Source organism: Pongo pygmaeus, chromosome 1 (genome assembly GCF_028885625.2).
Source record: "Pongo pygmaeus isolate AG05252 chromosome 1, NHGRI_mPonPyg2-v2.0_pri, whole genome shotgun sequence".
Lineage (NCBI taxonomy): Eukaryota > Metazoa > Chordata > Mammalia > Primates > Hominidae > Pongo > Pongo pygmaeus.
In genome coordinates, this window is record NC_072373.2 from 229,398,970 (window position 1) to 229,425,172 (window position 26,203).

At 52.9% G+C, this 26,203-nt stretch overlaps 2 protein-coding genes across 20 annotated transcripts in view; one reads left to right on the forward strand and one right to left on the reverse strand.

The window, feature by feature from the left end:
• LOC129010362 (cyclin-dependent kinase 11B-like) overlaps positions 1–21,771 on the forward strand; it is a 28,247-nt gene extending 6,476 nt beyond the window's left edge. For 5 of the 19 annotated variants that reach the window (XM_054444518.2, XM_063660520.1, XM_054444526.2 and 2 more), the window contains 17 exons: positions 1,156–1,283; positions 3,156–3,288; positions 9,419–9,528; positions 14,479–14,640; positions 14,986–15,081; positions 15,167–15,325; positions 15,875–15,940; positions 16,536–16,711; positions 18,399–18,489; positions 19,106–19,227; positions 19,476–19,581; positions 19,795–19,916; positions 19,993–20,100; positions 20,199–20,315; positions 20,515–20,663; positions 20,870–21,059; positions 21,140–21,771. In XM_054444518.2, the coding sequence (XP_054300493.1) occupies positions 1,156–1,283; positions 3,156–3,288; positions 9,419–9,528; positions 14,479–14,640; positions 14,986–15,081; positions 15,167–15,325; positions 15,875–15,940; positions 16,536–16,711; positions 18,399–18,489; positions 19,106–19,227; positions 19,476–19,581; positions 19,795–19,916; positions 19,993–20,100; positions 20,199–20,315; positions 20,515–20,663; positions 20,870–21,059; positions 21,140–21,232 (2,128 nt within the window). In that variant the 3' untranslated portion in view covers positions 21,233–21,771. Of the gene's footprint in view, positions 1–1,155; positions 1,284–3,155; positions 3,289–9,418; positions 9,529–14,478; positions 14,641–14,985; positions 15,082–15,166; positions 15,326–15,874; positions 15,941–16,535; positions 16,712–18,398; positions 18,490–19,105; positions 19,228–19,475; positions 19,582–19,794; positions 19,917–19,992; positions 20,101–20,143; positions 20,316–20,514; positions 20,664–20,869; positions 21,060–21,139 lie in introns of those variants that run through there. The other 14 variants (XM_063660538.1, XM_063660539.1, XM_063660540.1 and 11 more) reach the window with 9 other exon arrangements.
• A 560-nt stretch (positions 21,772–22,331) lies between these two features.
• LOC129008762 (matrix metalloproteinase-23-like) lies at positions 22,332–23,927 on the reverse strand (the record flags this gene model as incomplete). The annotated part of the gene is given in 6 exon segments (XM_063660602.1): positions 22,332–22,535; positions 22,651–22,777; positions 22,880–22,990; positions 23,067–23,231; positions 23,625–23,690; positions 23,693–23,927. Coding segments are annotated over 6 exon segments (879 nt in total), but the record flags the coding sequence as incomplete, so codon positions are not given.
• Between the last annotated feature and the right edge of the window lie 2,276 nt (positions 23,928–26,203).

The following is a 26,203-nucleotide window of genomic DNA, read 5'->3' on the forward strand; positions in this document are numbered from 1 at the left end:
CTCTACTAAAAATATAAAAATTAGCTGGCTGTGGTGGCGCACACCTGTACTCCCAGCTACTCCAGAGGCTGAGGCAGGAGAATTGCTTGAACCTGGGACGGGAGGCGGAGGTTGCAGTGAGCTGAGATTGCGCCACTGCTTTCCAGCCTGGGCAACAGAGCGAGACTCCATCTCAAGAAAATAAATACAGGCCGGGCGTGGTGGCTCACGCCTGTAATCCCAGCACTTTGGGAGGCCGAGGCAGGCAGATCACAAGGTCAGGAGATGGAGACCATCCTGGCTAACACAGTGAAACTCCGTCTCTACTAAAAAATACAAAAAAAATTAGCCGGGCATGGTGGTGGGCGCCTGTAGTCCCAGTTACTCAGAAGGCTGAGGCAGGAGAATGGCATGAACCCAGGAGGTGGAGCTTGCAGTGAGCCGAGAGTCTCGCCACTGCCCTCCAGCCTGGGTGACAGAGCAAGACTCCATCTCAAAAAAAAAAAAAAAGTAATAAAAAAATAAATAAAATAAAAATAAATACATGAAATAAAATAAAATAAATAAGATGTGATGTATTTTTACACGCCCATGAAACTGTCACCGCAGTCAAGCTAATGAACCTGCCCCTCACCCCCTGCAGGTTCTCTGAGAGGCATTTCGTTCCATCTGCACAAAACATTGATTTCTTACATTTTTCATCTGAATCTTAAGACGCCTAGACTGGGCGCGGTGGCTCACGCCTGTAATCCCAGCACTTTGGGAGACCGAGGCGGGCGGATCACGAGGTCAGGAGATCGAGAACATCCTGGCTAACACGGTGAAACCTCGTCTCTACTAAAAATACAAAAATTAGCTGGGTGTGGTGGCAGGTGCCTGTAGTCCCAGCTACTCCGGAGTGTGAGGCGGGAGAATGGCGTGAACCCGGAAAGGTGGAGGTTGCAGTGAGCCGAGATCACGTCTCTACACTCCAGCCTGGGTGACAGAGCGAGACTCTGTTTTTAAAAAAAAAAAAAGATGACTGAAGTTGGAGAATTAATGTAATTTTTTAAATGATGTTTCAGCTTCGTTGCTATCTGAATCCTGCATTTGTCTGGGTTGAAGAAACCTCATAATAGCCTGATGCTTCTTCGCACTTTCTCAAGCGTGATGCAGTGCTGTTGTGTTTTATTTCAGAGGAGAAGAAGGTGATTCTTTGGCCATCAAACCACCCCAGCAAATGTCTCGGAAAGAAAAAGCTCATCACAGAAAAGATGAAAAGAGAAAAGAGAAACGTAGGCATCGTAGCCATTCAGCAGAAGGGGGTACAGAAGCATTTACTTTCTTTGACATCATGTTTAAGTGTGGTTTCTTTCCTGTTCCTTCTCTTCTGCCTTCTCCAGAGTACCACTGAAAAACCAGAGAAAGCACACTCTAGCTGAAAGCATACGTGTGTCACAGACCATTCAGAAGGGCTATAGAGAGAATACTCTAGCTGAAAGCATGCGTGCGTCACAGACCATTCAGAAGGGCTATAGAGAGCAAACTCCAGCTGAAAGTGTGCGTGTGTCACAGGCCATTCAGAGGGGCTATAGAGAGAATACTGTAGCTGAAGGCTGGGAGCAGTGGCTCAAGCCTGTAATCCCAGCACTTTGGGAGGCCGAGACGGGCAGATCACAAGGTCAGGAGATCAAGACCATCCTGGCTAACACGGTGAAACCCCGTCTCTACTAAAAATACAAAAAATTAGCCAGGCGTGGTGGCGGGCACCTGTAGTTCCAGCTGCTCGGGAGGCTGAGGCAGGAGAATGGCATGAACCTGGGAGGCGGAGCTTGCAGTGAGCCGAGATCGCGCCACTGCACACTCTAGCCTGGGCGACAGAGCAAGACTCCGTCTCAAAAAAAAAAAAAAAAAAAAGAATACTCTAGCTGAAAGCATGTATGCATCACAGACCCTTCAGAGGGGCTATAGAGAGAATACTCTAGCTGAAAGCGTGTGTGCATCACAGACCGATCAGAGGGGCTATAGAGAGAATACTCTAGCTGAAAGCATGCGTGCGTCACAGACCGAAAACCAGAGAGAGCAAACTGTAGCTGAAAGCGTGCGTGTGTCATTCAGAATGGCTAGTCCATTTTTCTTCTGGGGTTTTCTCTCCCCCATTATATTGTTTGGGAGCAGTTTGTTTACATTTAAAATGACCTTAATTCAACAAGTATCGGAGAAAAACACACCCCAAAATGGGTATTTGGTCAAGTCCAAAGAATGGGTTTGGCTTGAGCAGTTTGATCTCATACCAACATCAGGAGGTTCTTACAGGTGTTAGGAAAGTCGGACCTGGAGCCTGATTTAAATCTCCTTATTATAAATACACTTGATTAATTAATGTGGCTTCATTGCACAGTGTAGAAGCCCACGGATAGCAAAGCTTTGTTCTGTAGTCTTTATGAAGAGTGATTTTTTATTATAAAACTAATGTTTTACTTATAGTTTATTCAGTATAGAAAATTTTTAAAAGACGAATATTACAATTCTGCTCTTCTGTGATAGCAGAATTGTTTTTCTTTTTTCTTCTTTCTTCATAATTAGACGCTTAGTGCAGATAGTTTTCTATTTTCAAAGTTTTTTATTTAACATAAAATCATGATTATTCGGCTGGGTGCAGTGGCCCAGGCCTGTAATCCCAGCACATTGGAGGACAAGGATGGAGGATCACTTGAGCCCAGGAGTTCAAGACCAGCCTGGCCAATATAGTGAGACCCTGTCTCTTTAAAAAAAAAAATTAGGATTACTTAATATTAACATCATTATTTAAATATTTAATGTTCTTGATTTAATTTCATTTTCATGTGTTTTTTTTTTTTTTTGAGATGGAGTCTCTTTCGCCCAGGCTGGAGTGCAGCGGTGCGATCTCGGCTCACCGCAACCTCCACCTCCCAGGTTCAAGTGATTCTACAGCCTCAGCCTCCCCTTAGTACCTGGGATTACAGGTGCCTGCCACCACGCCCAGCTAATTTTTGTATTTTTAGTAGAGATGGGGTTTCACCATGTTGGCCAGGCTGGTTTTGACCTCCTGACCTCAGGTGATCTGCCCGCCTGGGCCTCCCAAAGTGCTGGGATTACAGGCGTAAGCCACCGTGCCCGGCCTCGTGAAATTTTTGAAGTGAGGTTTCTTTGCATGACACTTTATTTCTCATTAGGGAAGCATGCTAGAGTGAAAGAAAGAGAGCACGAACGTCGGAAACGACATGGAGAAGAACAGGATAAAGCTTGCCGGGAATGGGAAAGACAGAAGAGAAGGGAGATGGCAAGGGAGCATTCCAGGAGAGAAAGGTGAGTGGGCTGGATCAGTTGAGGACTTATGAAAGGGCTGTGGTGGTGTGTACCATCATAACAATGAAGAATAATTTGGCAATAGAAGTCACATTTGGTGCAGAAGTGTTAGACATGGAAAACAGCACAATGAACACTGGATGAGGCTGACCAAGAGAACTGTCCTGAGGGAGTGAGTTTTTACTGCATCTGGAAGTAAGAACGGGCATGATTTGATTGAGGGAAGACAATGAAGGGATCAGAAATCTGCACATCCAGCCAGGCGCAGTGGCTCACGCCTGGAATCCCAGCACTTTAGGAGGCTGAGTTGGGAGGATCCCTTGAGCCTGGGAGGTCAAGGCTGCAGTAAGCTGTGATCGCGCTACTGCACTCCAGCCTGGTTGACAGAGTGAGACTCTGTCTCAAAAAAAAAGAAGAAGAAGAAGGGAGATCCCAAAAACCTTGAAACAGTCTGGAAATCGGGACACTGGACTCCTAGGACTCCTGGCCATTTGTCTGTATATTCGTTCCCCTTTATAAGCCAGATTCCTAAGAAAGAATATTGGTGTAGCCCCAGATCTGTTCTGTGAACCAGGAAAAAGGCTATAGGCCAGGTGTGAGCAGGCCCATCTCTGCCTTCAGAGTGAGTCCAGAGAAAGCTTGCGAGCTGCTCCAGGAACAGAGGAGTCTGAAGTGGAAGGGCGTGTGCAGCGATGTTTGCCAGCAGCCAGGGCTGGGTGCACAGTGTGTAAAGATGATGAGAGGGCGCTGGTTCTTGTTGATGCCAAAGGGTGTGGGAGACACTGAGGCCCAGGGGTCAAGGTCCGAGACTGCTGTGGAGTGAGCAAGGTTTCAGTTGGCCTAGTTCCTGTTAGTGTATTAAACATTCATATATTTTTAGTGTGTGTGTGCAACATTCATGTATGCCACGCCCTGTGCCAGATACCAAGTGTGCCTTGTCCCACAAGAGTAGAGCTTGGGATAGAAGTGGAGGTAGGAAATTTGGGCCGTCATATTGATTTCCCAGAAGGTAAAGACAGAAGAGTGAAGGAGCAAAAAGTGTTGGGGGCAGACTTCTGGGTAGGGCCGATTCAGATCAGCCAATCCAGAACTGGGTGTGGTAGCATATGCTACTTGGGAGGCTAAGGCCAGAGGACCGCATGAGGCCAGCCTGGGCAACGTAGGGAGACCTTGTCTCTGACAAGAAGGAAACTGATAAGGATAATCTGAGAAGCACTGATGCTTGGAAAACTGCTGAGCTGTGGGTGAAAGCAGTAAGAATCTGACCTTCTGGCCTGAGAGCTGCTCCCTTTACTGCTTCCACTCTGCGCTTTGGAAGCACGGAGGTTCCGCTGGGCCAGGGCAGCTGCAGGACCTGCAGTTTCCTTGCTGTCTTGGAAGGGGTTACTCTGTTTACAGCAGTGGGTGGTGGCCTTGCCCACCAGCATCCTCAGTGGAGGGAAGAAGAAAAGGCCAAGAGGTCTGCTAGAATGAAGTACAGTGTGGTTGGGAACAGCTGTGATCTAGCCAAAGACGTGCAGCAGAGACTGGAGAGAGCTCGAGCCGCCACCCACTTCTGACCAGCCCTGAGGATGCAGCTGTGTGCAAGGACCTAGCAGAAAATAGAAGCCGCCGCAGATGCGAATGAAGCCTGAACGTTCAATGTGCTCCCTGTCCACACACATCCGTGGGCCAAGGAAGCCTTACTGTGGCTCGAGGTATCTGAGCCCAGCCTCTTTCCAGTGCTGGCTAATTGCTAAGCTGTGCAGACACGGTGGTGACCCCTAGGAAGCCAAGGCTGAAAATTAAAATAGGCATGTGGGAAAGAACGGCGTGGCCACGAGCTGTGAGGGAGATGGATTTCACGGACAACCAGACAGGCCTCGGTGGTAACAGCGAAAGGGAAAACTTAGAATCCAGAATTGCTACAAATGTATTATCTAAAATACAAACAAGTATGACAGTGTGACCCGTATTGAGGAAGAACATCATCAGTAGAAACTGTCTGAGTGTCCAGATGTTGAATTTAGTAAAGGCTTGGAAACAACTTGTGGATGGAGCAGTAGAAATTATCCATCCTGAAGAACAGAGAGAAAAAGCAAGAAAAATGAACAGAGCCTCAGAAACCCGTGGTACAACATCTGCTGTACCAAAACACGTCGAATGGGGGTTCCAGGAGAGAGGAAAGGTATTTTTTACAATAATGGTTAAAAACTTCCCAAATTTTCATTAAAAAAAAAAAATCTGCACATTCAAGAGCACAGGAAGTTTGAACTAAAATAAATACAAAGTCACATCATTTGAACTGGCAAAGGCAAAAGAGAAAATGTTGAAAGGCCTCAGAGAAGAATGACCCATCCCATGAAAGGGGAGCGGGAGCTTCAATACCGCCAGCCACTGACTTCTTAGAAACAATGGAGGCCAGAAGGCAGTGGAGTGGCATACTCAAGCTGCTCAAAGAGAAGAACCGTCAGCCAGGAATCAAAACCGTTCTACACAAGTGAAAGGGAACGAAAGACATTCCCTGAGAAGCAGAGACTGGTGGGATTCATTGTTGGCGAGACCTGCCTTAAAGGAAATACTAAAGGAAGACCTTCAAGTTGAAATGACAGCAGTCGGTAACTTGAATCCTCAGGAAGGCAGGACAGGCACTGCAGATAGCAAGTGTAGGTTGACGTCAATATCCTATAAATATCTCTCCTCACATCTTAGGTTTTACTGGAACTACGACTGTATAAAATAATTACACTGTGTTGTCGTGGTATAGAACATACATGGACTGCACAAAGGAGAGGGAATGAAGCTGTATTATAACAGTTTTAAATTTTACTGGAATTGAGCTAGTATTGTGAGGAATATTGTGATCCCTAGAGCAACCACTTAGAAACAACTTTTTAAAAAGTACAAATAACAAATTAAAGTGGTATGCTAAACATATGTAATTTAAAATCAAAAAGGGAAGAATAAAAAAGACACAGAACAAAGCGAGAAGAGTAAATCCAACTGTACATGTAATTCTATGACATGTGAAAGGTCTCTGTGCCCCAAACAGACGGGGCAGATTATCAGATAGAAAAACAAGATCTAACTGTATGCTGTCTGCTAGAGAACGGGAAAAGACGCAGCCTACAAACATCAGCTCTCACAGGAGAGCTTGAATGGCTGTACTCATACCAGACAAAACAGATGTTAAGAAATATTAGAAACCAGCCTGGCCAACATGGTGAAACCCCGTCTCTACTAAAAATACAAAAATCACCTGGGTGTGGTGGCGCACACCTGTAATCCCAGCTACTCCGGAGGCTCAGGTATGAGAATCACTTGAACTCGTGAGATGGAGGTTGCAGTGAGCCGAGATTGCGCCACTGCACTCCAGCCTGGGCGACAGACCAAGACCCTGTCAAAAAAAAAAAAAAAAAAAAAAGCTAGAAACAAGAAGGAGCAAGGACTTCACAGCCACAAAAAGGCCAATACAGCAGGAAGACACAGCAATGATACATCTGAATGCATCTAACCACACAGCCCAGAATCCATGAAGCAAACACTGATCGAATGGAAAGAAATGGATCATTTATTAATTAGAATTGGAAATGGCAGCCAGGCACGGTGGCTCGGGCCTGTAAACCCAGCACTTTGGGAGGCCGAGGTGGGCAGATGATCTGAGGTCAGGAGTTCGAGACCAGCCTGGCCAACATAGTAAAACCCTGTCTCTACTAAAAATGCAAAAATTAGCCAAGCGTGCTGGCGGGCGCGTGTAACCCCAGCTACTTGGGAGGCTGAGGCAGGAGAATCGCTTGAACCTGGGAGGCAGAGGTTGCAGTGAGCCGAGATTGCGCCATTGCACTACAAAAGAATTAAATTAGAAATTAACAACAGAAAGAAACCTGGGGAAATCTTCAAATGTTAGAAAATTTAACAACACAATTCTGAAAAACTCATGGCTCATAGAAATAATTATAAGGAAAACAGAAAATATCTTGAACTAAATAACAATGAAAACAATGTGGCCGGTCATGGTGGCTCACGCCTGTAATCCCAGCACTTTGGGAGGCCGAGGAGGGCAGATCACAAGGTCAGGAGATCGAGACCGTCCTGGCTAGCATGGTGAAACCCAGTCTCTACAAAAAATACAAAAAATTAGCCTACTGTGGTAGTAGGCGCCTGTAGTCTCAGCCACTCGGGAGGCTGAGGCTGGAGAATGGCATGAACCCGGGAGGTGGAGCTTGCAGTGAGCTGAGGTCGCGCCACTGCACTCCAGCCTGGGCGACAGAGTGAGACTCCATCAAAAAAAAAAAAAAAAAAAAACAACAATGTGTCAAAATTTAGAGATGCAGCTGCAGCAATGCTTAGAGAAGGCACTTATATCAAAAACGGTGGTTGTCAGGTCATTAACCAAGGCTTTCTTCACCTGAAGAGAAGGAAGGAAAGCAACAGACCCCGCCCCGCGCTGGCAGGACAGTCGCCCAGAGTACTGGGTCCTGGACTGCAGGTGCCCATGAGGAACAGGGTCGGGTGATGGAAATGCCGAAAACTGGCTCATGGTGACTGATGGTTGCAGAACTTCATCGATTTACTGGAAATCATTGGATTCAGTAGTTGAATTTTATGTGTCAACTTTTATTTTGAAGTAGTTAGGATTCATGGGTATTTGAAAGTAGCACCTGGAATCCGGAAGCCTCCATCCAGCCTCCTCCAGCGGTGACATCCGATGTAGACCAGTATCGGCACATTACTGTGCACTGCTAGACTGTAGGCCTTTTTCCATTGTTCCCATTTCTTAGGTGTGTTCATTTCTCTGTGCGTATAGTGATACTTTTTTTAAAAAACCTATTTTTCATATTGTATTTGCGCTTAACTCTAGAGGAACGTGAAAAATTAACTCTCACGGATCGATGTTACTTGGCCACTTTATGATGCAGCCAACCGCAGATATCAGTCACTCAGAGCTCTTACGTTCCAATGACACCTTCTTTTTAGGCAGCTTCCCCTGCCCCTCCCTTAACCACATTCGTGCCCACATAGGTGGGAAATGGTCTGGGGTCCATGTGCCCAGGCAATCCATTGAGTCACGGACAGCACTGGGGCCTCGGCCTGAGTTTGTGGCCTCATCCCCACTTTTCCTAACAGGCTTCTCTGCCTGTTTTTTTTAGCCTGTGCAGTTTTATCTCATAATTAATTTGGGTTTAAATTTGGTTGTCATATATACTTACCGAAATTCTTGTGTTTTAGAGCTACTAAACAGAAATATGCTAGAATCAGTGGGGTGTCTTTTTGTTTTGTTTTTTGAGACAAGGTCCCACTCCTGGTCAAGCAGTCCTCTCACCTCGGCCTCCTGAGTAGTTGGGATCACCGGTGCACACCACCATGCCCAGCTAGTTTTCTGATTTTTGTAGAGATGGGGTCTCACTACGTCTCCCAGACTACTCGTGTGGCTCATTAGGAACGGTGCTCTCAGAATGTGTATCTTGGCCAGCAAAGTGTCTCACGCCTGTAATCCCAGCACTGTGGAAGGCTGAGGCAGGAGGATCACTTGAGGCCAGGAGTTCAAGACCCTATCTCTACTAAAAATACAAAAATTAGCCTTGTGTGGTAACCCATGCCTGTAATTCCAGCAACTCGGGTGGATGAGACAGGAGAATCGCTTGAACCCAGGAGGCAGGGACTGCAGTGAGCTGAGATCATGCCACCGCACTCCAGCCTGGGGGACAAATCGAGACTCCGTCTTTAGAAAAAAAAAAAGGAAAAAAAGAAAAGCATCCAGGCGCGGTGGCTCACGCCTGTAATCCCAGCACTTTGAAAAGCCGAGGAGGGCGGATCATGAGGTCAGGAGATTGAGACCATCCTGGCCAACATGGTGAAACCCCCGTCTCTACTAAAAATACAAAAATTACCTGGGAGTGGTGGCGCACGCCTGTAGTCCCAGCTACTCCGGAGGCTGAGGCAGGAGAATCGCTCGAACCCGGGAGGCAGAGGTTGCAGTGAGCCGCGATCGCGCCACTGCACTCCAGCCCGGGCGGCAGATCGAGACTCCGTCTGAAAAAAAAAAAAAAGAAAAACTCTTCATGGATTGACTTAGCCAGTTTACAAATTTGGGCAAAAACGGGATAAGCAAGCTTCTGTTTAGGGGGAATGATGGCGTGTGCCTCTTCAGGGACCGCTTGGAGCAGTTAGAAAGGAAGCGGGAGCGCAAGATGCGGGAGCAGAAGGAGCGCGAGCGGCGGGCGGAGGAGCGGCGCAAGGAGCGAGAGGCCCGCAGGGAAGGTAGGCGGCGCGGTGGGCAGCTGTGCTCGGCGGGACGCGTGTCTGCTGCCCCCTGGTGTTGGGCACTTGCTTTCACAGGCGGGTGCTTGGTTCCTGCGCTTGCTTTTCGCCCCTGCCTTTTTTTTTTTTTTTTTTTTTTTTTTTGGAGACGGAGTTTTGCTCTTGTCCCCCGGGCTGGAGTGCGGTGGCGTGATCTTGGCTCACTGCAACCCCTGCCTCCGGGTTAAAGTGATCCTCCTGCCTCAGCCTCCCGAGTAGCAGGGATTACAGGCACCCGCCACCATGTTCAGCTATTTTTTTTTATTTTTAGTAGAGACAGGGTTTTACCATGTTGACCAGGCTGGTCTTGAACTCTTGACCTCAAGTGATCCACCTGCCTCGGCCTCCCAAAGTGCTGAGATTACAGACTTGCCCCTGCCTCTTTTTTTTTTTTTTTTTTTAAAGGATGGAGTCTCGCTCTGTCACCCAGGCTGGAGCGCAATGGTACTATCTCGGCTCACTGCAACCTCCGCCTCCTGGGTTCAAGCGATCCCCCTGCCTCAGCCTCCGGAGTAGCTGGGATTACAGGCACCCGCCACCACTCCCAGCTAATTTTTGTATTTTTAGTGGAGACAGGGTTTCACCATGTTGACCAGGCTGGTCTCGAACTCTTGATCTTAAGTAATCCACATGCCTCTACCTCCCAAAGTGCTGGGATTACAGGCGTGAGCCACCGCAGGTAGCTACCCCTTCCTTTTTTGTTTCCCCGGTTTTTAGAAACTGTGGTAAAACATGTATATTGTAAAACGTACCATCTTCACCATTTCAAGTGAAGAATTCGGTGGTATTAACACATTCACAGTGCCGTGCAACCATCCATCCACAGAACTCTCTTCCTCTTGCAGAACTAACACTGTCCCCATCAAACAGCAACTTCCTGTCCGCAGCCCCGGCACCCACCATCCCACCATCCCACTTTCTGTCTCTCGACTTGGCTGCTCGGGGTGCCTCTTGTGAGTGGAATCGCACAGTCCTTATCTTTTTGTGACCAGCTTATTCACTCAGCAAAGTCTTCAGGGGCATCATGCTGTGGTGGGGGTCAGCCGGCTCTTCCTTCTGCAGCCGTCGGAGGAGGAGGAGGAGGCCCGGCCCCTCACTGTGCTTTGTTACCTCTCGGCCTTACTGCCTCCCCCTCATTTTCCATGTAATGGTCTTCTGTTCAGTTGATTTTTTGGTAGAGAAATGTGTAAATTCTTCTCTCTTTTCATTTATATTTTATATCTCTCGACTTTCTGATTATAGTGACGATTACACTGAACATCCTGCAGTCATAATACACTAGTTTGAATTGAATGCCAACTTAACTGCAGTAACATACAAAAACTTGACTCGGGAATGTATATTCAGGGCAACGTAAATCTAAGCTCCCAGGCTGCAGTCCTTTGAAATAAAAACACAATGAAGAAAACAAAAAAAAACTCTGCTCCTTTAGCAGTTCCACTCCCACTTCCTGTCGACGTCAGCAGGTCACATTTATATATTGTCCATAAATGATGACATCTTCATGCATTGTCCATAAACTTAATGATCACTTTTTAAATGCATTAGCCTATTATGTAGAAAACAAAAAGTGGAGTTAAAAATCATTGTTACAACGTTTTTTGACTAGTAATTGCTGCTTTTTAAATGTCTTAATATTTTAAGTTATATAGAAAATAAAAAGTAGAGATCTAAAACGCTGTTACAACAATATGAGGTTTTGTTTTGTTTTGTTTTGTTTTGTTTTGTTTTGTTTTGTTTTGTTTGAGACAGAGTCTCGCTCTGTCGCCCAGGCTGGAGTACAGTGGCGCGATCTCGGCTCACTGCAAGCTCCGCCTCCCAGGTTCACACCATTCTCCTGCCTCAGCCTCCCTTAGTACCTGGGACTACAGGTGCCCGCCACCACGCCTGGCTAATTTTTTGTATTTTTAGTAGAGATGGTGTTTCACTGTGCTTGCCAGGATGGTCTCGATCTCCTGGCCTCGTGATCCACCCGCTTCGGCCTCCCAAAGTGCTGCGATTACAGGCGTGAGCCAACGCGCCTGGCCAATACGAGCTTTTATAGTCACCCACGTCCTCGGCTTAATGGAGATCTTTATTTCTTCACCCAGCTTCCGGTTTCTGTCTGGCGTCCTTTCCTCACACCCCACACAACTCCCTGGAGCTTATTCTTCAAGGCAGGTCTAGGTCTAGTAGTAATGAACTCCCTCTGCTTTTGTTTATCTGGGAATATCCTCATTTCTCTCTCACCTTTGAAGAAAAGTTTGCTGGATACGTGGTTCTTGGTTGACAATTTTGTTGTTGTTTTGAGACAGAGTCTTGTTCTCTTGCCCAGGCTGGAGTGCAGTGGAGCGATCATAGCTCACTGCAACCTTGAACTCCTGGGCACAAGTAATCTTCCCACCTCAGCCTCCCGCGTAGCTGGGACCTACGGGCGTAGCGTGTCCCGCCACACCCGGCTCATTTTTCAGTAGAAACAAGGTGTCCTTGTACTGCCCAGGCTGGTCTTGAATTCCTGGGCTCAAGGAACCCTCATGCCTAGCTGACAGTTTTTCCTTTTCACTTGGAATATTTCAGCCCATTGTCTTCTGGCCTCCAAAGTTTCTGATGAGAAATCTGATGATCTGATTGAGGATCCCTTGGATACTTTAATCTGATGATCTGATTGAGGATCCCTTGGATGCTTTAATCTGATGACCTGATTGAGGATCCCTTGGATGCTTTAATCTGATGATCTGATTGAGGATCCCTTGGATGCTGTAATCCGATGACCTGATTGAGGATCCCTTGGATGCTTTAATCTGATGATTTTATTGAGGACCCCTTGGATACTTTAATCTGATGACCTGATTGAGGATCCCTTGGATGCTTTAATCTGATGATCTTATTGAGGATCCCTTGGATGCTTTAATCTGATGACCTGATTGAGGATCCCTTGGATGCTTTAATCTGATGATTTTATTGAGGATCCCTTGGATGCTTTAATCTGATGACCTGATTGAGGATCCCTTGGATGCTTTGAAGATTCTCCTTGCCTTTGGCTTTCAACCGTTTAATAATGGGTTTTCCTGTGGGTCTCTTGATTTCATTCTACCTGGAGCTCATTGAGCCTCTCTAATGTTTATATTCATGGTTTTCATCCAATGTGGGGGTTTAAGGAATTCTTCAGATACCCTCTCTGCTCCTCTCCTCCCTCCTGGGCTCCCACAGATCTGTTGGGGTCCCCGAGGCTGCTCAGCACTGCTCACTTTTCTTCAGTCTCTTCTGCTTTCTTTTCCTCAGACGATGTGATTTTATTGTTAGGTCTTCAGGCTCACCGATTATTTCTTCTGCCTGCTGACATCTGCCTGTGAGTTTCTGTTGTGAATATTTACTTTTTAGTGTCTATTGTGAGCATGTACTTATTAGCTCTGGAATTTCTCTCTGGTTTCTTGTTGGATCTTCTGTCTCTGTTGATATTTCCGTCGTGTTCACGCGTCATTTTCTTGACTTTCTCCACATCTTCCTTTCGTTCTCTGAGGAACTGAAGGGTAAGACAGTTCCCTAAAGTCTTCGTCTGGGACATCTACCGTCAGGTGATTTTCAGGAACCGTGTCTGTTGGCTTTTTTTCCCCTCTGAATGGGACATACTGTCCTGTTTCTTTGTTTCTCTTGTGTTTTTCTTAGTCAAAAAAATGGACATTTGAATCTCATGATGTGACTCTTCCTGGTCCCTACTCAAGGGTGTGCACTTGTTGTTTCGGTTGTGCTGGGCTGTGGCTGTGGGGTCGGCCTGTTGTGGAAACTCGGGGTCTTCACGGGTCTTTTCTGAGCCTGAGCCTTTCCCTGGTCATGTGCAGCCACTTTTTAACGTTCCCATCAATACAGTTGTTTTTATTTATTTATGTATTTATTTTTATTTCATTTTTTTATTTTTTGAGACGGAGTCTCACTCTGTCACCCAGGCTGGAGTGCAGTGGCGTGATCTCGGCTCACTTCAAACTCCACCTCCCAGGTTCACACCATTCTCCTGCCTCAGCCTCCCGAGTAGTTGGGACTACAGGTGCCCGCCACCACGCCCAGCTAATTTTTTGTATTTTTAGTAGAGTCGGGGTTTCACTGTGTTAGCCAGGATGGTCTCGATCTCCTGACCTCGTGATCCGCCCGCCTTGGCCTCCCAAAGTGCTAGGATTACAGGCATAAGCCACTGTGCCCGGCCAATACAGTTGTTTTTAATGTTCTTGTCCTGAAGTGTCTGCCTCCTAAAGGGGGAAAACGGAGAAATGAAGGGGGCAAAGGGGGACGTGGTGCTCATGCCCTGGAAGTACCTTCAGCTTAGGGGTGGCCGTGGCTGCTGCTTCTTCATGCCTCTGGGGTGGGACACGCAGTCATCACACTGACCTCGGGTGTGTGTATCCGTCTGCCCACCTGGGTCCGTCTGCCCACCTGGGTCCGGCGAGCTGCATGCAGGCTGCTGCCTGCCACAGCGGGGAATGAAGTGGGAGGCACTAATGTGTGAAGCGGTGACGTTGATTAATGAATCACAATTTACTCTCCAAGATTTCCCCTGAAGTTGCAAACCTTCAATAGACTCCAGAGCACCTCCGTAGTTGCACAGGACTGATCCTGTGATGCAATTGTTGTCTAGGTGGGGAGACTGATTCCCAGTGCTTCCTACTCCATCTTTCCAGAATCTTCTCCCGCCCCTTCCTTTTTGACCAGTGAAGATTAGTCTAGAAGGTCCACCTGGGTCCTCGGGCTCACGGCCTCCAGGTTGGAGCTTTTTCTCCCTGGGCTTCCTGGCCTCTGACCCCGATGCTGTCAGCGCCCTGTGCACGCTGTGGGTGTGTCTGCCAGGAGCGGGTGTGGGAGATGAGGCAGCTGTGCCGAGTGGGGGCCTTTTGAGGAAGGCAGCGTTGCTAGTGCCGTCTCCCTCTCTGCCCTGCGCGCCAGTGTCTGCACATCACCGAACGATGAGAGAGGACTACAGCGACAAAGTGAAAGCCAGCCACTGGAGTCGCAGCCCGCCTCGGCCGCCGCGGGAGTGGTTCGAGTTGGGAGACAGCCGGAAGCCAGGTGAGGCCAGGCCGGCGCCTGCGCAGAAGCCTGCACAGTGTGAGTCTTTCCTGGGGGATGTTTGGCGTAAGGTGTAAGATTCATTTAAAGCCCAGCTAAGTAACTGCTTCAGAAGAAAGTGAGAGATGTGCTGGCTGAAGTCCTCTCGTGTCGTGAGAGGGACTGTGAGTGTCTGTGTGCGGCCAGGACACAGGACGTGTGTTTATCCGCTGGGACATTCGCCACTGGCCCCGTTAGAGAAGTGGCTTCCAGCATCTGTGGATGAGCTGGTTTCATACCAAGCAAAGTTAATCATTATGTGAAAGGCACTAGTTTTGGGGTGGTGGTAGCTTGTTCGTTTAAAAACATTTCCCCAAATTCACCTTTAACGGTTTATTTCATAAGTAAAAGAAGAGAAAATGGAAGAAAGAGACCTGCTGTCCGACTTACAGGACATCAGCGACAGCGAGAGGAAGACCAGCTCGGCCGAGTCCTCGTCAGGTACCTGGAACCGCCTGGCCGAGGCCTTGACCACTGCTGCCCAGGAAGGCCCAGGTTCACCCTCTGCTCTGCTGTCTTTCTACAGCGGAGTCAGGCTCAGGTTCTGAGGAGGAAGAGGAGGAGGAGGAAGAGGAGGAGGAGGAAGGGAGCACCAGTGAAGAATCAGAGGAGGAGGAGGAGGAAGAGGAAGAGGAGGAGGAAGAGACCGGCAGCAACTCTGAGGAGGCGTCAGAGCAGTCTGCCGGTGAGGCACCGCGATGACTGTGTGAGGTGTTGTGACTTCACTGTAGTGTTAGAAACTGCAGAGAAATAGCTGGCAGGCGGGGGAGTTGAAACTCCCTTCTATCTAGGACTTTCTCGGGACACCTCCACATCGATTCTTTTTGTTTGTTTTTTTTGAGACGGAATCTTGCTCTGTTGCCCAGGCTGGAGTGCAGTGGCATGATCTCGGCTCACTGCAACCTCTGCCTCCTGGGTTCAAGTGATCCTCCTGCCTCAGCCTCCCAAGTAGCTGGGACTACAGGTGTGCGCCACCACGTCCGGATAATTTTTGTATTTTTAGTCGAGACGGGGTTTCACCACGTTGGCCAGGATGGTCTCGAACTCCTGACCTCAGGTGATCCACCCGCCTCGGCCTCCCAAAGTGCTGGGATTACAGGCGTGAGCCACCGCGCCCGGCCTCCATATCCATTCTTGGGAACACTTGTTGCTTAGCTGAAGTGGAGCCCGCATCCTGCCTGTGGCAGCACTCACCCCGGTGCCCGTCTGAGCAGATGCCTCCTTTCTCTTGCAGAAGAAGTAAGTGAGGAAGAAATGAGTGAAGATGAAGAACGAGAAAATGAAAACCACCTCTTGGTTGGTAAGAGCCTCCCTGGAGACAGAGCCCCTTCCTTGTCTGTCTCCGAGTGCAGCAGCCCTCTCTTAAGACAGCCGGTCCTGCGAGGCGTGGGGCATGCCAGGGGCTGGGAGGCCGCCTAATTCGTTGGCCGCTCCAGGCTGTGCCGGTGGGGCCCGCATTCCTCGGCGAGGCACAGTGCTGGGCAAGGGCGTCCTGAGTGCCCAGCAGGGCCGAGGAGCTGGGAAGCCCAGGCCCAGTTCCCCACGGGGGAGGCCCGTCAGATGGTGGCTCCGGGCCTGTCCCTGCAGAGCAGAGGCCTGGCCTGGCCTCTGGCAGACAGTGAGGTTATGTCCTCAGCCTGGGGGACGTGGATGTGGGCTTGTCCCCCACATGACACTGCACGCCTCCTCCCAGCTCAGCATCCGGGCCCTGTCTCAGCCGAGCCTGCCAGCACTCCTAGGCCTCGGTGCCCTGTGTCCAGGGCGTGAGAGCCCAGCACCAGCACCTCCCAGCGGGACACGGGGCAGCCCTGCCACGCGCTTGAAGCCCCTGGGGCAGGAGGAGGTTCGTGATCCTTGCTTCTTTCTAGCTTCGTAATTAGGTTCAACTTTTCCAGTTCCAGAGTCACAGTTCGACCGAGATTCCGGGGAGAGTGAAGAAGCAGAGGAAGAAGTGGGTGAGGGTACGCCGCAGAGCAGCGCCCTGACAGAGGGCGACTATGTGCCCGACTCCCCCGCCCTGTCGCCCATCGAGCTCAAGCAGGAGCTGCCCAAGTACCTGCCGGCCCTGCAGGTCAGGCCCTCCCCTCGCCCCGAGCCGCTGTCCGCATTGGCAATCGGAGTTACCACAGGGACTGAGCGAAGCCTGGCCCCCTGTTGGCGTCTGTCGCCTCACAGGGCTTCTGGGCCCACTGGGGAAGTGAGGGGCGGGCACAGCCACTGGCCCCTCGTGCTTCTAGGTCCTGCCTCTTTCTGGTGCTGGATGGAACTGGGTGGACAGGGAGGTGCCCACGGGGCTGCTCTGCGGCTTGAAAGGCAGGCAGCCTGGGTGTGCAGCTGCAGTGCTGTCACTGCTGCCCGAGCTGCGTCCTCCTCCGCACTGGAGACCAGTGCCCTCCACTTGACCCCTGCGTGGGCGGGTTATGTAGGCACCAAGGCCTTGTTACCGGCATCTGTGCAGGGCCTGGATGGAGGGGTGGCTACGGGAGTCAGTGTAGATGTGTGGCCAGAAGCCTTTTGCTTAGGCAGCTATCAATAAGGCAGGATATTGTTGGGAGCGATTTGGAAAGGAGAAGCCTGAGAAGGTGCCAGTGGCCTTGGGGACCTGGGAGACCGGCAGTGACTCAGCCCCCTCCTTGGTGCCTGTGGGTGGAGAGGTTCTCTCTGGCGCATGCAGCAGATCTCTGTCGACTGCCCTATGCATTGTAAGCGCCTCTACCACTTAGTGCTCCTGAGCGTAGGCATCAGGCCACAGGCCACCCCGAGTACGTGACATCCGGCCCTGGGCACCGGCCCCAAGGTACACCCAGGGGGAAGTGCCCTGGCATGGGGCATCATGCTGCACCTGGCAGGTAGTGCCCGTCCTCAGTGTCATCCTGGTACAAGCAGGGGACACATCCAGTTTGACAGAGAGACTCTCGGGATGCCCTTTTTTTTGGAGACTGGGTCTGTCTCTGTCACCCAGGCTGGAGTGGAGTGGCTTAATCATAGCTCACTGCAGCCTCCACCTCCCAGGCTCAAACAATCCTCCCATCTCAGCCTCCTGAGTAGCTGGAACTACGGGCGCAAGCCAACATACCTGGCTAAATTTTTTATTTTGTAGAAAAGAGTTTTGGCCGGGCACAGTGGCTCACGCCTGTAATCCCAGTACTTTGGGAGGCCGAGGCGGTGGGCGGATCAGAGGTCAGGAGTTCAAGACCAGGCTGGCCAATATGGTGAAATCCTGTCTCTACTAAAAATACAAAAATTAGCTTGGCGTGGTGGTGTGTACCTATAATCCCAGCTACTAGGGAGGCTGAGGCAGGAGAATCGCCTGAACCCAGAAGGTGGAGGTTGCAGTGAGCCGAGATCTCACCATTGCACTCCAGCCTGGGTGACAGAGCGAGACTCCGTCTCAAAAAAAAAAAAAGAAAAAAGAAAACAGAGTCTTGCTATGTTGGCCAGGCTGGTCTTGAACTCCTGGGCTCACTCAATCCTCCTGCCTTGCCCTCCCAAAGTGCTGGAATTACAGGCCTGAGCCCTTGCAGCTGGCTGGGATGGCCTTTTGTTCACACTGGTTTTGTTTGATAATAAAGTGTCAGATGGTTTTGCAAGGAAAGAGACTTTGAAAGAACTGAGCTGCTCCCGGCCTCACCTCCAGCCCAGTCCCAAGGCTCTGCCCTGCACCTGCCCCATGCCGGGTGTGCTGTGCCTGTGGACGCAGCCGCCCTCCCTCTAGCTGGCATGGCCACTGAGACCTCACATAGGCGCTTCCTTCCCAGGGCTGCCGGAGCGTCGAGGAGTTTCAGTGCCTGAACAGGATCGAGGAGGGCACCTATGGAGTGGTCTACAGAGCAAAAGACAAGAAAACAGGTGGGTGGGATCCCGGTTCACCCCACAAAGGCAGGGGAAGTGGGCCAGGGGCTGGCTGCCCGAGAGCTGCGACTGCACCAGGTCCCGCCTCACCTGAGCAGCTACTGGAGGTTGGACCCCTCAGCGCCTCTAGAAGCCAGAGGTCAGCCTGGCCCTGGGGCTTTGCCACTTCCTTGCGGTAGCAGGCGGCCTGCCCCACTGAGCCCAGGCCCAGCGCGGAGTGGTCTGTGCCGGGGCTGGTCTGCAGGTTTGCGTTCCCAGCGTCCCGCCCAAGCAGGTGTGTGAGCCGGGAACTCTGTTGGGAGTCGGCCACTGGGATCCCAGGTGAGGCCGGCTCTGTTGGGGAAGTCGATGAGTCGGCGTGGCCACTGGGATCCCAGGTGGCTGTAGGTGGCTGTGAGTGTCCGTGGTGTGTTGAGAGTGGGAAGCCGTGGGTGTTGCCCAGACCTCAGCTGGGGCGTTCTACTGGTGCCCACGTGCCCCCACCTAGAACGAGACCCCCCTCCGTGAAATGCTGGCGCTTTGGGCACTGCCTGCGGTCATCACTGAACGAGTCCACTGTTGGGTACCGTGATTTTAAGAATGCCTCTCAGTGCCGTCTATATTTTCTTCCCAGATGAAATTGTGGCTCTAAAGCGGCTGAAGATGGAGAAGGAGAAGGAGGGCTTCCCGATCACGTCGCTGAGGGAGATCAACACCATCCTCAAGGCCCAGCATCCCAACATCGTCACCGTTAGAGTGAGCATGGCCCCACCACGCCTGGCCCCCGGTGGAAGGCTTTTCCGACAGGGCCCCGTGCTGTCCTGGGGCCGGGTGCTTCCTACACTCCCCTGCGCTTAGTGGAGCCCTTCACAGACCACACAGAAGCAAGCATTTGCCTCCCGGGTGGCACCGGAGGTCCTTACTGTCCCTCAGCATCTGCGCCCGGGTGCAGGGGTGGGCGGGGGCCTGGAGGTGCCCAGCACCCACAGAGCCGTGCCCTGCAGGAGATCGTGGTGGGCAGCAACATGGACAAGATCTACATCGTGATGAACTACGTGGAGCACGACCTCAAGAGCCTCATGGAGACTATGAAACAGCCCTTCCTGCCAGGTACAGCCGCGCCCCGGGGGCCTCTCTGCGCACAAGTGGGGGCAGTGTCCTGGTCACCCCCGCGGTGACACTGCTGCAGGGAGGGCCAGCTGCATCCGCAGGGAAAGCCCTGAGAAGCCTCTGTTGCTGCCGAGGCGAGTGGGCCACCCTGAGTGCCCTGGGCTGGGGGCGGCCGGGTCCACATGGGAGCCTCCCTCCCTCCCTCCCTCCCAGGGGAGGTGAAGACCCTGATGATCCAGCTGCTGCGGGGGGTGAAGCACCTGCACGACAACTGGATCCTGCACCGTGACCTCAAGACGTCCAACCTGCTGCTGAGCCACGCCGGCATCCTCAAGGTGAGCCCCCCTCCGAGTGGCCCACCCCAGGGTGACCTGCGCGGGCCCACCCACAGCCGCCCATCTGTCATTGCAGGTGGGTGACTTCGGGCTGGCACGGGAGTACGGATCCCCTCTGAAGGCCTACACCCCAGTCGTGGTGACCCAGTGGTACCGCGCCCCAGAGCTGCTGCTTGGTGCCAAGGTGAGTCCTGGGCATCTGAGAGCCTCCCTTGTCCCCCACACAGCCTCCCACAGCTTCGCGGGCCCTGGCCCTCCTGAACGCCTCTCCTGGCCTCTTAGGAATACTCCACAGCTGTGGACATGTGGTCAGTGGGCTGCATCTTCGGGGAGCTGCTGACTCAGAAGCCTCTGTTCCCTGGGAATTCGGAAATCGATCAGATCAACGAAGTGTTCAAGGTGGGTCTGGCCCTGCCGCAGGTGCGCTGTGGATTTCAGAGGAGCTGCAGGAATAGGGCTGCGGGGCGCACAGGTGCTGGATTGAGATGGGGACCGGGGCCACCAAGAGTCGTCTTGGTGGCTTGTCTTCTCTGCCAGGACACAGGTGCCAACACCATGGGCCACTTGGTGTGGCTGTTGAAGCACCTCTGTCTTTCAGGAGCTGGGGACCCCCAGTGAGAAAATCTGGCCTGGCTACAGTGAGCTCCCAGCAGTGAAGAAGATGACCTTCAGCGAGCACCCCTACAACAACCTCCGCAAGCGCTTCGGGGCTCTGCTGTCAGACCAGGGCTTCGACCTCATGAACAAGTGAGCCCAGTGCAGCCGGGCGGCGGGAGGTCCCGAGCCATAGCGGTGGCTTCCCGGTCCCAGGCCTACCTGCTGTCTCACCACCTTCCAGAACTGCTCTGGTGCCTGGCGTCCCATGCCCTGAGCCCCGTCCCAACATAGCCCATCTTTGGGGTACCCAGTGGAGCACACGAGCGCCTCCTGGGCCTCTGGCCCTCTCCCCCCAGGTTCCTGACCTACTTCCCCGGGAGGAGGATCAGCGCGGAGGACGGCCTCAAGCACGAGTATTTCCGCGAGACCCCCCTGCCCATCGACCCCTCCATGTTCCCCACGTGGCCCGCCAAGAGTGAGCAGCAGCGTGTGAAGCGGGGCACCAGCCCAAGGCCCCCTGAGGGAGGCCTGGGCTACAGCCAGCTGGTGAGGGGCCTGGCGGGTGAGGCGTGCCCACAGGTGGGGCTGGCTTGGGCAGGGTCCTCACGGTAGCCGACTCGTCCCAGGGCGACGACGACCTGAAGGAGACGGGCTTCCACCTTACCACCACGAACCAGGGGGCCTCCGCCGCGGGCCCCGGCTTCAGCCTCAAGTTCTGAAGGTCGGAGTGGACCCGTCATGGGGCGAACTCAGCCGGGACCGCAGGCGCGGCTACTGCGGCTGGAGCTGCGATGAGACTCGGAACTCCTCGTCTTACTTTGTGCTCCATGTTCTGTTTTTGTATTTTGGTTTGTAAATTTGTAGAATTAAATCTTTTTCCTTGTTGTGGAGGAAAGAGCTGTGTTGTCTCTGTGACTTGCCCAGGGAGGAGAGGGTCGGCATTTGTGGGTGCCCACGTGGGGCAGCACAAACCTCCACACACCCTCTCCCACTCTCGACATGCACGGGGCTGGCTGGGCCGTGATTTGGAAAGGAACTGGTGGGGGCCGGGTCGATGGTTTAATCTTTGGAGCTGGAGACCTGTTTCTGTGTTGGGATGAGCGATGCCTTCTTGCCCCAACCTGCTCGTCCAGACCAGCCCTGTCCACACAGGCCCCCGGCCCCCAACCCCCAGCTCCAGGTGTGCCAGCAGACTCAGCAGGTTTTTATACAAGGTTGTTATGAGCTTTAAAATGTATTAAAATATTCTTCGAGGAAAGCTCCCCGTGTCGTCCTTTCAGTGGCCCGGGACCATGTGTGGGAGGGGAGTCGCAGAGCACCCGGCTCTAGGGGAAGAGGGTGGTGTGGGCGGCTGTGGCCTCTGACCCCACGTGGGCCAGTGTCTTCCCCAGGCAGGAGGGGTGCTCCTACCTCCCAGGGGGCCTCCACTCTGGCAAGGTGGTCCCCCACCCTGTGCCAGTCCTCCCAGCCCCCACCCGCATCCCCTTGCAGAAGATCCTGGAGGCCCATCCCAGCCACCTCCTTCAGGAAGCCCCCCTTGCCTCCCTCCCCCATCTCTGAGCAAGTCCTAGACAGAACCCAGGCTTCTGGGGCTACCCTACGTGCTGCCCCTGGCACTGGGGCCTCCGCTTATCCCACTTTCCCAGGGGCCACCTTAGCAAAGCCCATCCTGTCCTGTGCTGTACCTGTTGTCCGCTGTGCGGGAAAGCAGGGGGTGCCCAGCCCCGAGGATGTCCACCTCTCGGTGGACCAGGGGCTGGGGTGTCCACCTGCCCAGACTGGCTGCCCGCTGCCCTCCCAAGAATGAGCGAGGAGACATCAGAGAGAAAGTGCTTTATCAGCCGGGCTCAGCCCCGCACACGGACTCGCCATGAGTAGGTGGTTAGCACGCGCTGCTGGCGGCGCACCACGCAGGTGTAGGTGCCCTCGTTGACGGCGTTGGCGATGATGCTCAGGTGCGCCTCGCCCAGGGCCAGGTAGCCGGGGTAGGAGAACTCCAGGAGCTCCTGGTCCTTGTACCAGCTGCAGGGGGTGGGGTGTCTCCTGCAGGCACAGCCCCCGCCGGCTGCCTGCCCCGCACCCCTGTCCCAAGGCCGCGGGCTGCCCACCCTGAGGACCGCCCGGGGCGCTCACTCACTACACTTTCCCTTTCTTGTGGAGGATCTTCTGGCCGCAGCGGAAGGTCACGTTCCTGCCCTCAGGCACCAGCCTGGTTTTGGTCCTGGGGGGCGGTGGGGTGGCGGCCACCGTGGGGAAGGGGAATTCTGCTCCGGGTGGGGGAAAGAGCCCCATCAGTGCCCCCTCAGCCCAGACCGTGGCCAAGACCCAGCTCCCACGCAGCCCTGTCCTGGCCCCGTGGGCATCACCGTAGCAGAAGTCGCAGCTGCTGGGGCAGAGCCTCTTCATGAGCCGCCGGCGAGCGTCGCAGAAGCCCCTCCGCGCCCAGGACGCGCACACGAACAGCCTGTCGAGGCATCCTGTCGGGAGCGTGGGGAGCACGGCCTGGCTCAGGACCGCCCGGTCCCCGCCCTCCCGCCCGACAAAGGGACTCACCGTAGAGCCGGTGCAGCCCCCACAGCTCGTCCTGGGACAACGCCTTCCAGCCGCGCAGCGTGGCGTTCAGGTGCATGAGCGCCCGGCCGTGTTGTGAGTGCATCAGGCCCAGCGCGTGGCCGATCTCGTGGGCCGCCACGTGCACCAGGTCCGTGAGCCACACGCCTGCGGGCCCCGGGGGTCAGCGCCTGGGAGCCCCGGGCCCAGCCCCGCCGCCCGTGGGCCGGCTCCCCGAGGCCCCGCACATCTGCTGGAGCGCAGCCGCGGAGCCGCCCTCGGCCGCAGCCACGGGAAGATAAGAATGTTCTGGGCCCAGGCGGTGAGCTCGGCCCCCAGGAATGCAGCTCCAGCTCCCGCTCCAGAGGCGCAGGGGGATGGGAAAGGGAGTTCAGGGCCGCCGGGATCGGGGGCTCCCACGGGCTCCCCTCCTTGCCTGCTGGACTCCAGTAGCAGCCACCACCCCGGAAGGTCCCTCCTGCCGTCTGCCCTAAAGCCCGACCGCGGCAGCCCACTGTGCTGCAGAGGACAGGCCTCCAGGAGGCCAGCCTGGATGGTCACCTTTCTTCCAGCTGTAGCGCTTGGGGCCCAGGACCCAGTACTCGCTATCGTCGAAGTGGATGCCGCCGGGGGGAAGAAGGCGTGGGCCAGCTCCCCCGTGGGGCCGTCGAAGCAGTGGTGCAGCGCGGAGACCAGGCAGTCCGTGTGGTTGATCGTGTGGTTGATCGTGTGGTTTGGCCAGACAAAAAGATGGACAAACACACACGTAGATTCACACACACACAAACAGACACACCACACAGAAAAATATGCATGGACACCACTGAGACACACAGGCACCACACACTCAGAGACACACACACAGACACATCACACAGAAACATATGCATGGACGCCACTGAGACACATGCAAACACCACACACTCGGACACAAACGCACCACACACACAGACACACAGAAAAATACACATGGACGCCACTGAGACACACACACTCAGAGACACGCAGTGCGCTCTGGGAAACAGGACGGTTCCTCCAAACCAGTGAAGGGCCCAGGAAAGCATGAGCGGCCCTGACATGTATGGAGGGTCCAAATGCTGCGGGAACTTGCCCGTGAGTGACCTTGGCCTGGAGAACTCCCCGGCCTCAGTTTCCCCACTTGCTGATGAGGACAAATTGCAGGGGCATGAGTGGCTGCTGCTCCCCTACCTCTGCACAGGTGGCCGAGTGGCCTGTAGGCTGGGTCTCCAGGTGGGGACCCTTCCCTCTTCCTCCCCACCCATGGGGCCTTGGCACAGACCTCATTCTCTGGGGCCTCTGTTCACAGCCCACACTTCCCTGCTGTCCTCAACGCCCCTTGGGAAACTTCAGCTCCTTTGGGCCGGCAGGTCTCACCCTCCCTCCCCAGCGGGAGCCCAGACCCAGACTGAGGCTGGCTGGGGTACATGGAGGAGCCTGTGGGCCGGGGGGACCCAGAAGGGGGCAGGACAGAGCTAGCCATGACTGCTTTCCTTCCTGCCTTCTAGAAGATCATCCAGGCCCTGAAGGCAGAGGAAAGGAATCCCACGGCCCATGGGCCGCTCAGCCTGGGTAGACCCTGCCCCGAGGCCAGCAAACAGCAGGGAAGCCCAGAGAGGCTGTGTCGAAAGAGCAGCACAACCCGGAAGGTCCCAGTGAGCCAGGGATGCACTTTGGAGGCGGGGTTTGCACAGCGCCTGGACCCATCAGTCTCCCACACAGCGAGGGCGTCCTGATTCCTAACCGACTCCACATCATGTGGATAGAAATTCATTAATATGCATAACAAATGACTACATGCAAGCAGGAAAACATTTGCAATAATACAGCAGGTCGATGTTCTCAACTAGGAAAACATTTGCAGTACAATAGGTGGATGTTCTCAATACAGACAAAGCTCATATAATTGACACAAAACATTAATAGAAAAATTGTCAAAGGGCAGAAACCGATGACTCAAGGAAGAATATAAATAGCTAAGAAGTAAATGATCAATAATCAAACTAGAACATAATCAAAGAAATTAAAAATTCAAATTAATACACCACTCCCAGGCAAAATAGCAAAGAGAGGTGGGGCAGAGTGGCTCACGCCTGTAATCCCAACACTTTGGGAGGACGAGGTGGGAGGTCCTTCTGGGGAGAGGAAGAGAGGAAGGCACACAGGCTTCCCAGACACTATTCCAAAATCATTAATAGGCACACCCCAGGCCCAGCACGGTGACGGCCACCTGCAGACCCAGCTACCCGGGAGGCTGAGGCCAGAGAGTCCTGAGTTTGAGCCCAGCCTGGGCAAAGTAGCGAGATCCCCCATCTCAAAAATAAAATAAAATTCATGGTTCCTCATGAAATGTAAGGCTTTGCTATAAAAATTTTGAGAGGCCAGGCACGGTGACTCACGCCTGTAATCCCAACACTTTGGGAGGCCAAGGTGGGTGGATCATGAGGTCAGGAGTTCAAGAGCATCCTGGCTAACACGGTGAAACCCCGTCTCTACTAAAAATACAAAACAATTAGCTGGGCGTGGTGGCGGGTGCCTGTAATCCCAACTCCTTGGGAGGCTGAGGCAGAGAATCGCTTGAACCCAGGAGGTGGAGGTTGCAGTGAGCCGAGATCGTGCCACTGCACTCCAGCCTGGGCGACAGAGTGAGACTCCATCTCAAAAAAAAAAAAAAAAGGCTGGGCGTGGGGTGGCTCACGCCTGTAATCCCAGCACTTTGGGAGGCTAAGGCGGGCGGATCACAAGGTCAGGAGATGGAGAACATCTTGGCCAACATGGCAAAACCCTGTCTCTACTAAAAATATAAAAATAAGCTGGGTGTGATGGCGCACGTCTGTAATCCCAGCTACTCAGGAGGCTGAGGCAGGAGAATCACTTGAACCCGGGAGGCAGAGGTTGCAGTGAGCTGAGATCGTGCCACTGCACTCCAACCTGGGTAATGAGAGCGAAACTCCATCTCAAAAAAAAAAAAAAAGGAGTACTTTTCATAAATCTGCTTTTGAAATCATTTGGATACTACAGAGGCTCTGCTGACCACAACAGCCAAGACTGGTGGGCAAATCACCAGACATTTCCGCGTTTCCTGGAAAGTAGGAGAATCTACTTTGTAAACTGCTCTCAAA